The following is a 13293-nucleotide window of genomic DNA, read 5'->3' on the forward strand; positions in this document are numbered from 1 at the left end:
AAGCATCGATTATATATTACTAGGTTATATGATGGTACTTACTTAGCTTAGTAACCCAGTGTAAGGATCTATCCAATGATAGAAACGTGAAAGCACTTTTTTAAATGTAGATTTGTTGAAAATTAAGTATTAACACTGCAAATATTGACTCTTTAATTGTCAATAAACGCTTTAGACACTTATGAAATGTTTGCAATAATATACTTTAGTATACCATAGTGTGACATTCTCAAAGCTTCTGACTATTGCTGTACACTATGTACAATTTGGACCCATTTAGGTTAAGGGCCTTGCTCAAGGGCCCAACAACTGCAACCTAACATAGCTGGGGCTTGAACTGCTGACCTTCTGATAAGTAATTCAAAGCCTCAACATTCTAACCACAACAATCCCTGCAACATGAGGTGTATATTGTTTAAGTATTATTTGCATCTTCAGGGTCAGGGGTTTGAATCTCACCCCCAGTCTGTGTGTTTGGTTTCCCTGGAATAGGCTCTAGCCCCGCCCCACGACCCTATACAGGATAAGGGTATAGGGATATGGTCCATCCACGTACCATCTGGCACATCGAGTGACACATTCTCCCCACCCTGGAGATATATCCGTCGTTTCTGGGGCAGTTACTTATGGGGTCGGGTTGCCAGCTTGTTGCCCGAGTGCATTTGAGCACTTGGGGGTGAAGGACCTTGCTCAAGGGTCCAGCAGGGGCAGCTCAACGGGTTTGGGCTCGAACCTGGTGCCTCCTGATTAGCAGTCCAATACCTTAACCACCAAGCTTCCCCTTGATTTATCTCTTCATCTTCTCCCCTCAGCCCAGTCTTGCGAAGGGCGCTGTTTTGAGAAGTTGCCGTCTTGTTCCTGCCATCCGACATGCGAGACCTTAATGAACTGCTGCACGGATTTGAAGCAGTTCTGCCTGGACATCTCGCCCCACTCCGGCTCTCTGCTGGGAGGAACCGACTTCAAACTGCTCAACGTCACGTTTGATAAGAACCTCAACCTCACCTGCAGGTAAGAACTGGAAGAGTCTGGGTTTTTAGCAAGAATGTTCTTTAACGTGTGTTAGAAAGAAATCACTAGACATGGCTGTTCTAATGACAACTGCGACACAGATTTTTCCCCTAATGTGACCTCATATAAGAAGATTCCGTCCTCCAGGCTTGATGCCCAGCTCTGCTGTTCACTGGAGGGGTGTGGCTCAGGAGTAGCTAATTTACATAGACAGTAAAATGAGAAAAAATGCATTATTCAAGAAGTATTTCATCTGGAGCATTCGTATGTACCAACACACACATCGGGATGGTTCTGTGACACAGTAAAATGGTGAAATATGGGACCTTTAAATCTAGAACATTTCACAGAGCAGTCCGCAAAAACATGATTGTCCCAAATCATGATGCTATCACCACCATGCTTTTTGGTGTATTGGGGGTATTCTTGGTGTGATGATTGGTGTTGAGTTTCAAGCTTTAAAAAAGTGGCATTTTGATCTCATCAGACCAGACGATCTTTAGATCTTCTTTGTCTTTTAAATCTTTAGATTTTTAAATATTTATCTTCTCCCAAGTGATCCGTGTATCTCTAGACCTATTTATTGGTAGATTTCTTCTATTTTTCATTCTGGATTTAATGATAATTTAATGAGTGTTTGGGATATTTGCTTCATCATACCCACTTTCCAGAACATTGCTGGACATGTTTTACTTTTCTGTTTGCTTGCAGTTAAGTACAGTAGTTGATCAATTGGAATGGTTATTACCGTCGCGCTCACCGCCGCGTGAAAACGTCAGCGGCCAAAATAAATTAGTTGCATTTCAAAGTCATTCGTAAAATGGCCGCCAGGTGGCGCAAAGTGACATTTTCGCTCGTTGCCGTAAATACAACAGTGACCGTTATACAGCGTATCTCTGTATCTGTTTATTGTTATTTAAGTTCTGGATTATTTCAGGTACTTTAAACACATTGTTGGGTTGCTCATGTTGGCTCATATGAGATGTAGTTTACAAATTAACACCTGGTTGGGTTATTTTGACCCAACAACTGGTTTATTCATTATTCTTTCCTTTCTCCAAATATCAGCCTGCAGAATGTTTGAAATATTACTGTTATTGTGTCACAGGTGTAGTTTTAAGAGTTGTTTAGGCAGGAATGCGTGTGTATACAGCTCAAAACCTCCATCAGTTGTTAAAGATAGCGGCTATTTAGAAAAAATGCCCAGTGATTTCTGAGCTTCAGGAAATCTCCCGGCGCTCTGCGCATAACACCGGGCCAACTCATGTCGGAAAGAATTTATAAACGGTTTCTAAACGTGGGCTATTGTTTTTTTTTTTACTTATAGTATTTGTTGATTTAATTTAAATGAGGTTTGGGCTCAGGACTTCAGAATCGTGATTCTCCTCTTTAATTTACTCCATAGTTTTAATCAGCGCTTAGCCGCATGCATTATGTTTTCCAGAGCGCACCGGCAGAAGTAGACTAATGATTATGAACGCGTCGGGAAAACAGCAAGCAGACTTTAAAAAAAAACGTTTGCGTTCATTTTCTGACGCGCTCAAGTTCACCAAAAACAATACAGAGCAGCACAGCTTACAACACTTACAAAATCACAACACTTACAAAATCACAACGTTTTTTCGTTATTGTGAGTGCGCTTAAATAAAAGTTAAGTCTTATAAAGGCATGTAGTCTTATATAGTTTTATTATATAGTTTTTGCACATTAATCTGACAGCAGTTTTTTCAGCCTGTCACGGCGTGCGCCCAAATCAATATCGCTCCTCGCTCACTAGTTAGGCGTCCTCCCCTTCAGACATGCGAAGCAGCGGGACCGCAGAATTACACATGACTGGTGAGCTATCGTTACTATGGTTGCCCGGGCTTGCACCCCGCGCTATAAAATACTCGGGGTTTGTTGGGCTACAGTGGATTTTACTACGCGCTGTGTATGCAGCGCGCGTGCAACAACGCGGAAGTGCGGCATGCAAGCAGGGCAAATGGAACGCGCCCGGGGACTTCAAAGGAGCGAGAGGTGGGAGGGGGCCATCCGCGGAGAGCAGAGTCAGCGCGAGCAGACGGATGGCCATTGCACTCACACCGCGTAGTAAAATCCACTGTAACCCAACAAACCCCAATCATCACCAGCCGTGCCTTATTCCGTCATGTCATGTGGGCATTATAAGCTTTGTATTGAAAACTTCTAACTAAAAAGTGGCAGCTGGCACGCCTAAAAATAGACGCAGGTTATTTTTTTAATAGTCTAAATAAAAACCCTCCGATTTAATTTCCTATAGTCTAACCAGCGCTCAACCGCACGCATAGTTTTCCCGAGCGCGAGGAATTTTTTTGTGCTAAATAATGTTTATGCAGTATAAGAATTCCTATTAATCCTGGGTTGTTCTTTTAGTGTCACTATAGTGCTTTACAATGCCAGACAACATTCAAATACAAATGATTCACCCTCCCCAGGTGTGAATCGGCTGTTCTCACCTATACATTCAGAGAAACTGTAATGGACCTCTCCACACTTTAAAAACCACTTGAATCTGAGGCTCTTCTGGAGACTTTCAGTGATTTCAATTTGTGTAATTTTAATCTCCTGGATTCTAGATTCTAAAGTTGACATTGTTACCTTTTTTAATCATTGGAATGGAAGAACTTGTTATTTTCCTTATGATAGCATAAATTGCATTGTTTTTAATCAGTCTATACACAATAATATTATTTGGTATTTATTTATTTATTTATTTATTTATTTTTTAAACGGGTATGGGGGCTATCTTGGTTCATTAATCTCCGTGCCTGGTTTAGTATTCAGTGCGCATCTGTTATATTACAACTATCATAACACTCAAATACCTTTTATTGGGGGTTAAGTGACTGATGTGCCTAACATTTTTCAGCTGAGCCTTTGTTTCACTGAATAATCAACCACCGCGACACCCCCCTCTCTCTCTCACACACACACACACACACACACACAGAGCCGACCAAATCATTAGCACGTCCCTCCCCCAAACAGCACAGACATTTACTTACACCTGAACTGAGTTGTTTGAGTAACATGGGTCGAACCCGTTACAAATCATAACAGTCTACTGCATTTCATTCTTATAATAACGCAAAAACACAAGCGGGGCTGAAAGACCGACATCTGCGGACGCAGTAGAACGTCCTAACACTGTTTTAATTTTATGGTAATTTATTTCAGGTAATAAATCTACTATAAATTTAAAGAACACAAGAAATAAGATGACACAAATCCATACACGCTTTTTTTCTAATTACAAGTGATAGAATCAAAAGGCTCACTGTGTTAACATTTATTGTGCTTAAATTTGATCCTAATAAGATTTGATTTAATTTAAATTCTAGAACAGTGGCAGCTGGAACACCTAAAACAGATGCAGGATTATTTTTTTATAATCTAAATAAAATGCTGTTTTAAACGTGGGCTATTGTTATTTACATGCAATATTTGTTAATTTAATTTAAATGGGGTTTGGTCTCCGGAATGTTGAGCATCAGGATCCTCTTTTTTACTTTCCTACGTAGAATCAGCGCTTAATCGCACGCATTAAGTTTTGTAAATTCGTTTAATGTTTAATAGTAAATAATGACCCCCGTTGCGCTGTACCACCGCTCGGAAAACCTTATGAAATACAAGTTTAGGACAATTATGATGATCTGCCACGGCGTGCGCGTGTGATGGGTGTACGCCCAAATCTACTATAACTACTCCCTCACTCCGTAGGCTCCCTGAATAGGCAGCAAAGGGACGGGAGCCGCCTATTTGTGCCGGCTGGCGATAATTAACGTTAATATGATCTCGGGCTTGCTCCGCATTATAAAAGCAAGGCGCGGAGGTTTGTCTGAGGTCTGGGAAGTACGCGATGTAATGGAGAATATGAAAGAAGCATGTCAGTGGGGAGATGTGACGCGCCCGAGGGACTTTAAACAAGGACACTAGAATTCCGCCCTTTGATCTCCGCGCTGAGGACAGCGCGAGAAAGAGCTGCGCGAGCTCCCGCGGCATCTTCACTCCCGCACCGCGCCCGCCCTCGCAGCCCCGCTGCCGAAGAGGAAAAGTGTGGTTAGGTTTTTGCGTCAGCGAGAACTCGCGCCGGCCATCGACAGCGGGAGAAGCGCCGTCACGAGGGAGCGTGCAGGAGCGCTGCCTCCGCGTGCTCAGTTCTGCCACTCGCACCAACACTTATCGTCAGCTGTGTGCCCGCATGCCAGTGTGGCACAGCCCCCGGAACTGCACATGCACAACCTTTATCCCATTCTTTCCATTCTCCCTCCTTCAACACTTTCCTTCCCCATTTTGCCTAAATAAATTACCCTTTTCCCGTAAGACCTCGCCTCGTGTCCGTGCTTTATGGTGCCGCCCGTGCAACATGGGTCGAATCCGTTACAGATCATAACAGTCTACTGCATTTCATTCTTATAATAACGCACAAACACAAGCGGGGCTGAATGACCGACATCAGCTGACGCAGTAGAACGTCCTAACAATGTTATAATTTTTATGGTCATTTATTTTAGTTAATAAATCTACTATAAATTTAAAGAACACAAGATATAAGACGACACAAAACCCTACACGCGTCTTTTCTAATTACACGTGATAAAATTTAAAGGCTCACTGTGTTAACATTTATTTTGTTTAAATTTGATCCTAATAAGATTTAATTTAATTTAAATTCTACATTTGTATCGTCATTTTAGTTCTGTGATTATAAATTTGTTTAACTACAATGTTTTACTTGATTTTATCCGCTACTACGTGCAGTTCTAAAACTCTGTGTCTCATTAATCCAGCAGAGAATGAACTAAGGCATGAGGCGTCAGTCTGTAGTTATATAGCGCCACTCAACGGTAAAAGTCAGCAAACGCACAAAGCCAAACGGTACCGCCGAGCGCGGCGACGGTAGGACCTACAGTCCGATTGATTAACCACTGTACATCATGTCCAGGAATGTTCTGGAAGGGAGTAGCTGTACATGTGCACATCAAAAAGTACGGTTTAGCCAGTAATACATTATTGATACATTGTTGCCTTTTCATTCATGGTGCAGTACAAAGACGTTTTTCAAGAGGCCCAGGTCAATCAGAGTGTGAATCCGCAGATGATATACCCTTTTTCCTTTAACCTGAATTATAATTCTCCTCTCAATACAACAGCGAATTTCATGACTTATATATTTTACTGTATTGCCAAAAGTATTTGCTCACCTGCCTTTACATGCCTGTGAACTTGAGTAACGTCCAGTTCTTAATCCATAAGGTTTAATATGATGTTGGCCCCGCCCCCTTTGCAGCTATAACAGCTTCACCTGTTCTGTGAAGGCTTTCCACAAGGTTTAGGAGTGTGTTTGTGGGAATTTTTGACCGTTCTTTCAGAAGCACATTTGTGAGGTCAGACACTGATGTTGGACGTGAAGGCCTAGCTCGTAGTCTCCACTCTAATTCATCCAAAAGATGTTCTATCAGGTTGAGGTTAGGATTCTGTACAGGCCAGTCAAGTTTTTCCACACCAACCTCACTCATCCATGTCTTCATGGACCTTGCTTTGTGAACTGGTGCGCAGTCATGTTGGACCTGGTGTGGGGTTGTTTTTAGGATTTGGGCTCGGCGCATTACTTTCAGCGAAAGGAACAGTACCAAGACATTTTGGACAATTTCAAGCTTTCAGCTTTGTGCAAACAGTTTGAGGACGGCCCCTTACTGTTTTAACATAACCGCGCACCAGTGCACAAAGCAAGGTCTGGTTGACCTCACAAATGCTTTTCTGGAAGAACAGTCAAAAATTCCCATAAACACACTCCTAAACCTTGTGGAAAGCCTTCACAGAAGAGTTAAGCTGCAAAGGGGGCGGGGCCAACATCATATTAAACCCTATGGATTAAGAATTGGATGTTACGCAAATTCATATGCACATGAAGGCAGGCGATCAAATACTTTTGGCAATGCTGTGTATCGGTTTATTTATGGCACAGTCCACCTTTAGATTCACCAGCAATCCAGCCTAAGTTAGTTCTTCAAGATTATCACTTTCCACTCAGGTTTTGGGTTCCACTTGTGCCACCGGGGTGGCTGTAGCCCATCTGGCTCTGGTTCCAAAGGGCCTCTGTGGGTTGTGGGGTGGGGCCTCCATGGATCGGACTTTGTTTGTTCTGTGCATCCCATTGGTGATTGATCGGATTGGGATATGGGACGTTTGGAGGCCAAGTTTAGTTAATATTTTGTGGTGTTAATGCCATGTCTGATCAATGTACAATGTATGCTGGAAAAGATAAAGCCAGGAAAACTCTAGTGTGACATATCAGGGAAAATATAATGTAGTTTAAACATGTCGCAATGTTTTATGATAGTATGTATCATTTTACTTTTTGCTCATCCAAGACAATTGTTGTTGTTGTTGTGGTTTTGTGTAGATTCAAGTCTGAGATCACGACTCAGGGTTACGTGGACGCGGAAGGTGTGGGTCACTGTATCTCGCCCCTGCTGTTTGAATCCGGTTGGATCCCGTTTCGAGTTTCCACCGACGGAGTGAACTATAACCGTGCCGGAAGATGGCTCTCAGGTCAGACTCGCATCTCAGTTTACCTAACGCTAAAACTATCATTTCACATTCACGCTTTGATTTGACACGATCTTGTTTCTTGTCTCGGGTCGATCAGTGCACCACAGTAAGCTGAGTGTGAAGGATAAGCTCATCCTGGTCAACGGTACTCATTGGCAGTATTACGGTACTCCGGGCGTGGACGGGATTCTGCTGATGGTGTGGAATTCGTCTCTGATTAAAGCCGACAGGGTGAACGTTGAGCTGTGGGGATACGACGAGTTCGGTAAGCGGAATGTTTAGGGATTTTATCGAAACCTGCTGCACAAAGTAACTTTGTTGTGTCTTACTTAAAATCCATTTTTTTGTAAGTTTTATTTAAGAACAATTTTAATGTTTCATTTTAATCTTTGGTTCAAGGATGTACAGTATGTTCTATTTTGTAAATTTACTCAAGAAAGAAAAGGAAATCATTATAAATCAATATAGAAGATCAGAAGAAATACAACAAAAAACAAGGGTTCTAACGTTGATGTTCTCCTCCTGACCTGCAGGAGAGCCGTATTCTGATCAGTGGAGAGCCGAGTGGAAATATCTGTACTCTGTAGGGAAGAATGTGAATAATAACGGGACATTCAGCTTCGTCCCAACGCCCAGTAAAACGCCACTCGCTGACTGGCACATGGGCAGCATGAGGGTCAGTCCGAGCACAGAACCTGACGGAGCATGGTACGATCTTATTTGTCTTTACTTCATGTTTATCCACACAGACTTACATCAGAGTTTTTTTATTTTATTTATAGAAGCAGGGCTGGATAGAAAAAATAGTTGCTTTGCTTAATTCATTTAACGATACACACGTTTGTAGGAACGTGAACGCTCTGTGGAACGGGGATCACGCTCTGGCGTATCATCTGGAGGAGGACTTCAGGAAAGATTCTGCAGCCTGGGCTTTGCAAAAGTGTCTAAAGTGGGATCAGGAGGAAAAGCTGATGCCCAGTTTCCTGCCCGAGATCATCGACTGCCCCTGCACGCTGGCACAGGCCCGGGCCGACACCGGCAGATTCCACGTGAGACTGAAACCAAACTGAAACCATAACTAACATAATGATTATCAACTAAAGTTCTCACAGCATTCTTCAGGCTTCTACTACTACTATTACTACTTCTTCTACCTCTTTTTCTACTTCCTTTTCCTTTCATTCTTCCCTTTTATTAGGGCTCAAGCACTATGACATCATCCCCCTGTCGTTATAGTGCGTGAAGTGTCCGCTTGTTTTTCTAAGGACTTCCAGCATCCAGGGCGTCACATTAGTAATTTAGTAGCTGTAAATTTGTGACAAAGCTATGTGTGTGTGGGTGTGTGTGTGTGTGTGTGTGTGTGTGTGTGTGGGTGTGTGTGTGTGTGTGCGCTGCATAGTAATCTGGTGATTTAAAAATTCTGTTAACGATTAATACACTGACACTGCCAACTTGTTTATAACCTTGAGCCATGCAACAAAGGTAAATAAAAGCTATCTAGCATGACTGTCTACAAAAAAAGACAAGACGGTCTATGTTCAAGTCAAAGCGGGACTTTTGATTGTTCAGAATAACAGAACACTGCTACACTAATGCACTTATCCCAGAGTTTCACTAGTGCTTGTAGACCATCAAGGTAGAAAGTTTTCTCAGTACGCCGGAGCCATGATCGGACTGCCTGCTTTATGTCTGCACAGCCGGCCTCCCAGGAACTCCTTTGATGACCCAAAACATGTGCACCATTCAAATGTTTTACTGCAGCTAAGAGTCTCATCACCGTAGTTAAATCAGTTTTTACACCTTGGTGCTTCTCATAAGGTGACAGACAAGTCCTGCTTTGACTTGAACGCCCCTTGTAGAACCAGTTAACTACTTTGATTGACTCCCAAGTACAAAAATCAACATGTTAAATACTTGGCAGGCTGAATGCGTTTGTTTTCCGTGTTTTCAGACAGATTACGGCTGTGACATCGAGAAAGGCAGCAAGTGCACTTATCATCCAGGAGCTGTGCACTGCGTCAGAGCCATTCAGGGGAGGTAAGACAGAACACACACACACACACACACACACACTGCTCTGTTCTGTCTGTACCACAACCCTGCAAGTCCGATTTTATTTTTATTTCTTTTTCTTTTCCCTGTAGTCCAAAGTACGCAGCAGGTCAGCAGTGTTGTTATGACAAAACCGGAGCTCAGGTTCTCACCAGCGACTCGATCGGTGGAAGTACCCCGGACCGAGGGCACGACTGGGGTTCACCACCCTACATGAAGCCCCCCAAAGTGCCAGGATTCTCACATTGGAAGTACGACGTGATCACGTTCTACTACTGCTGCCTGTGGTCTGATAACTGCGATTATTATTTCACACACCGGCCTTCCAGCGACTGCAGGACGTACCAGCCTCCTAAAGCAGGTGAGGGGAACGTTTTTTTTTTCTTCTCATAACCTTTTGGAGTCATAATTTTCCTTAAATTAATATTAAAAAGTAAAAAATGTGCAGAAGATTACGCAACGTGCATTCTCGATATTATATAATTAAAAGACTTCCTTTCTTTTTTTGTTTAAAAGGATCAGTTTATGTTACTTATTTTTTTTCTGTCTTTCTTTCTTTCCTAGCCTCCGTGCTTGGTGATCCTCACTTCATCACGTTTGATGGTTCCAGGTACACCTTCAACGGCAAAGGAGAATACGTCCTGCTCCACTCGCCTGAGTACCAGCTGACCCTGCAGGGCAGAACCGAGCCGATGAGATCAGAGCACGGTAAAAATGACCGAAGTGTCCGAATTCTTCCTTTTCGTTTTCTTAGTCATCTATTTTGTGTTCATCTCATCATGACAAGCGCTTCGGTTTGCCTTTAAGGCTCTGTCATCAGGGTGACGCGTCTCTCCTCGGTGGCCATGAAGGAAAAAAACTCGGATGTCATTGAAGTGCGACTTGCTGATAAACCGGATCACCTGCAGGTTTTACAGAACCAACAAGTGCTTTCTTTCTCCGAACAGACCTGGCTGGATCTAGAAGGTGAGACCTGAGGGATATTGGACTTTTACATGCCAGTCAGCACAAATGTTCATAAGAGGAGAAGAGCAGATCTCAGATCTGAAAGTTATAAAGTCTTATATCACTGCTTCTCCAAGAGCTCTGAGCATCAGTGATGTGTATCCTGGAACACTCTTAAGCTCACCTTTTGGTGTCCTGTCCTGGTTCTAGAACATTCCTAAGCTGGACTGTTTGTTGTGTGTTGGTTCCTGAACCATCAAAAGCTTTAGTATTGATTTTGTGTTTAGTCTAGAACATTACTAAGCTTTTGTTTAGTAACTTTTGTTTGTGTGTTGATTCTAAAAACGTTCAGTATTGTCTGCCTGTTGGATCTAGAACATTCCTAAGTTTGAGTATTGGTTGTATATTGGTTCTAGAACCTTCAAAAGATTGAATATTCATTGTGTGTGTTTCTAGAACATTCCTAAGCTTGATTATTGGCAGTGTGGTTATTGGTTCTAGAACATTCCTATGCTAGAGTATTTGTTGTTTGTGGTTCTAGAACATTCCTAAGCTTGATATTGGCAGGGGTGTTGGTTTTAGAACATTCCGACGTTAGATTATTCGTTGTGTGTGGTTCTAGAACATTCCTAAGCTTGATTATTGGCAGTGTGGTTATTGGTTCTAGAACATTCCAATGCTAGAGTATTCATTGTTTGTGTGATGGTTCCAGAACATTCCTAAATTGGCAGGTTGTTGGTTCTAGAACATTCCTAAGCTTAAGTATTGCTCGTTTGTTTGTTCTTGAACATTTCTACCCTTGGCTTGTCTTTGTAAGTTGGTTTTAGAGACCATACCGACTTTTGGCCATCGGTTGTTTGTTGGTTCTAGATTGATCCAAAACATTTCGAAGCTTGATGATTGGTTCTAGATCATTTATAATCATTTTTTAATTGGCCTGAAGCTTTCTAGGGCTAAGATGAAAATCAGTTCACAAACTACAGCTACAAAAAACCAACAACATACAAACATAATGTTTCTAGAACATTCAGAAAAAAATATTTGAGTTATAGTACAGTACATTCCAAATGCACATATTATACTGATTTTAGAATTTACACTAAGTGAAGTAACTTGAGTTTTAGAGCTTATAGAGAACATTTTAGTGGCATGTCGTCTACTGGTTCTAGAGAAGTCCAAAGTCCTGGAGCTGTATAACATGGGTCTTGGGTTACAGTATATGTCTGTAGCTATGGAACATTGTAAGCCGTGTTACACATTTGTTCTAGAATATTTATATCAGTTTAGAAATAGTTAATAAACATATTGTGTATTAATTGTAAAATATTTAATAACCTGAAGTCTTGAACATGCGTGATGATTCTTGAACATTCTTTAGAAAGATTGCGTCTTGATTGTGAAAACTTCTTAACAAAAAAGTTAATTCTGGAATATTTGTGGAATACAACAGAACATTCTAAGGAATGTTATATATATATATATATATATATATATATATATATATATATATATTTTTTTTTTTTTATATATATATTGATGTTGATGTTTATATATTATATACTGTATATATATAAACATCCAGGCTCCGATATGTTTAGGACATTCCTGAAACCAAATCTTTGTCCTCTGCTCTCCAGGCGTGTTTGTGTTCTCGGCGGTACCCCAGAATGTCACAGTGATGTTCCCCTCAGGCGCAGGCATCGAGGTCAGAGGTCGCGGAGGAGTCATGACCCTGACTGTTTTACTCCCGCGGGAGTTTATGAACCAAACACAGGGCCTGCTGGGAACAATGAATGACGATTCTGAAGATGATCTGATGTCCAGCGACGGGACGGTTCTGGGACAAGACAGCAGCGCTCAGGACATTTTCACATTCGGGGCAGGATGTGAGTCTCTAAAATAATCAAAAATAAAAAAAAACTTAGCTTAATGTTATAGATCCTCTTACTTGGAAGTACAGTAAGTCATTTTGTTTTATCTGCAATGTGAGTACAGATGTCTTTAATGACGAGCTAGAACCTTTTCTTTTTTGAGACGAGTTCATACAGGATTTTCTAAATCTTCTGTACAAACAAGACCAGATGAATGTAATTTTTTATTTCAAATATGTAATTTAGGTCTTATTCAAAATGTATTTAAAAAAGTTTGTCTTTTTGACTTTTTTTGTTTCACTGAGTTAAAGTCTAAAGTATTCAAGATAGATGGATGAAAAAATGGATCTGTTTTAATTCCTCAACTCCTTCGCTTTTTTTTTTTAGTGCAATATTGGTAATATTAATTTATTATTAAAACATTGTGAAGACTATTATCTTACATAAGGGTTAGTTTAGAAAACATAAAGGTATTACAGTGACCCTTTTTACTCTTCTGATTAGTTTAGAGGAAAACACGAGGGGACATTCAAGTCAAATCGGGACTCGTGATAAAATTTATGGTGAATGAAGGTGTAAAAGCGATTGACATTTACAGAAGACTTCAAGCACAGTACAGTGATGAGACTCTTAGCCGCAGTAAAACATTTAAACGCTTTAAAGAAGGCTATAGGATGTAAATGACGATCCTGGACGAAGTGTCTCAGAGCCCACTGCATTCAGTGAGTGGAACGTCTGATCCGTGAAAATCAGCAGTGCTAACAGAATAAAGAGACACATCTGTTAGTAGGAACTGTACACACAATCATTGAGCAACAGCACTTGTATGTTACAGGAACTC

The 13293-nt window shown here is 41.3% G+C and overlaps 1 protein-coding gene across 1 annotated transcript in view; it reads left to right on the forward strand.

The window, feature by feature from the left end:
* Positions 1-13293, forward strand: part of susd2 (sushi domain containing 2) — a 37458-nt gene that overhangs the window by 409 nt on the left and 23756 nt on the right. The window contains exons 2-11 of the mRNA XM_053480432.1: positions 813-1011; positions 7436-7584; positions 7682-7849; positions 8118-8292; positions 8432-8633; positions 9536-9621; positions 9729-9997; positions 10201-10344; positions 10444-10602; positions 12219-12467. Of these exons, the coding sequence (XP_053336407.1) occupies positions 813-1011; positions 7436-7584; positions 7682-7849; positions 8118-8292; positions 8432-8633; positions 9536-9621; positions 9729-9997; positions 10201-10344; positions 10444-10602; positions 12219-12467 (1800 nt within the window). The remainder of the gene's footprint in view (positions 1-812; positions 1012-7435; positions 7585-7681; positions 7850-8117; positions 8293-8431; positions 8634-9535; positions 9622-9728; positions 9998-10200; positions 10345-10443; positions 10603-12218; positions 12468-13293) is intronic.

Source organism: Clarias gariepinus, chromosome 21 (assembly GCF_024256425.1).
Source record: "Clarias gariepinus isolate MV-2021 ecotype Netherlands chromosome 21, CGAR_prim_01v2, whole genome shotgun sequence".
NCBI classification, from domain to species: Eukaryota; Metazoa; Chordata; class Actinopteri; order Siluriformes; family Clariidae; genus Clarias; species Clarias gariepinus.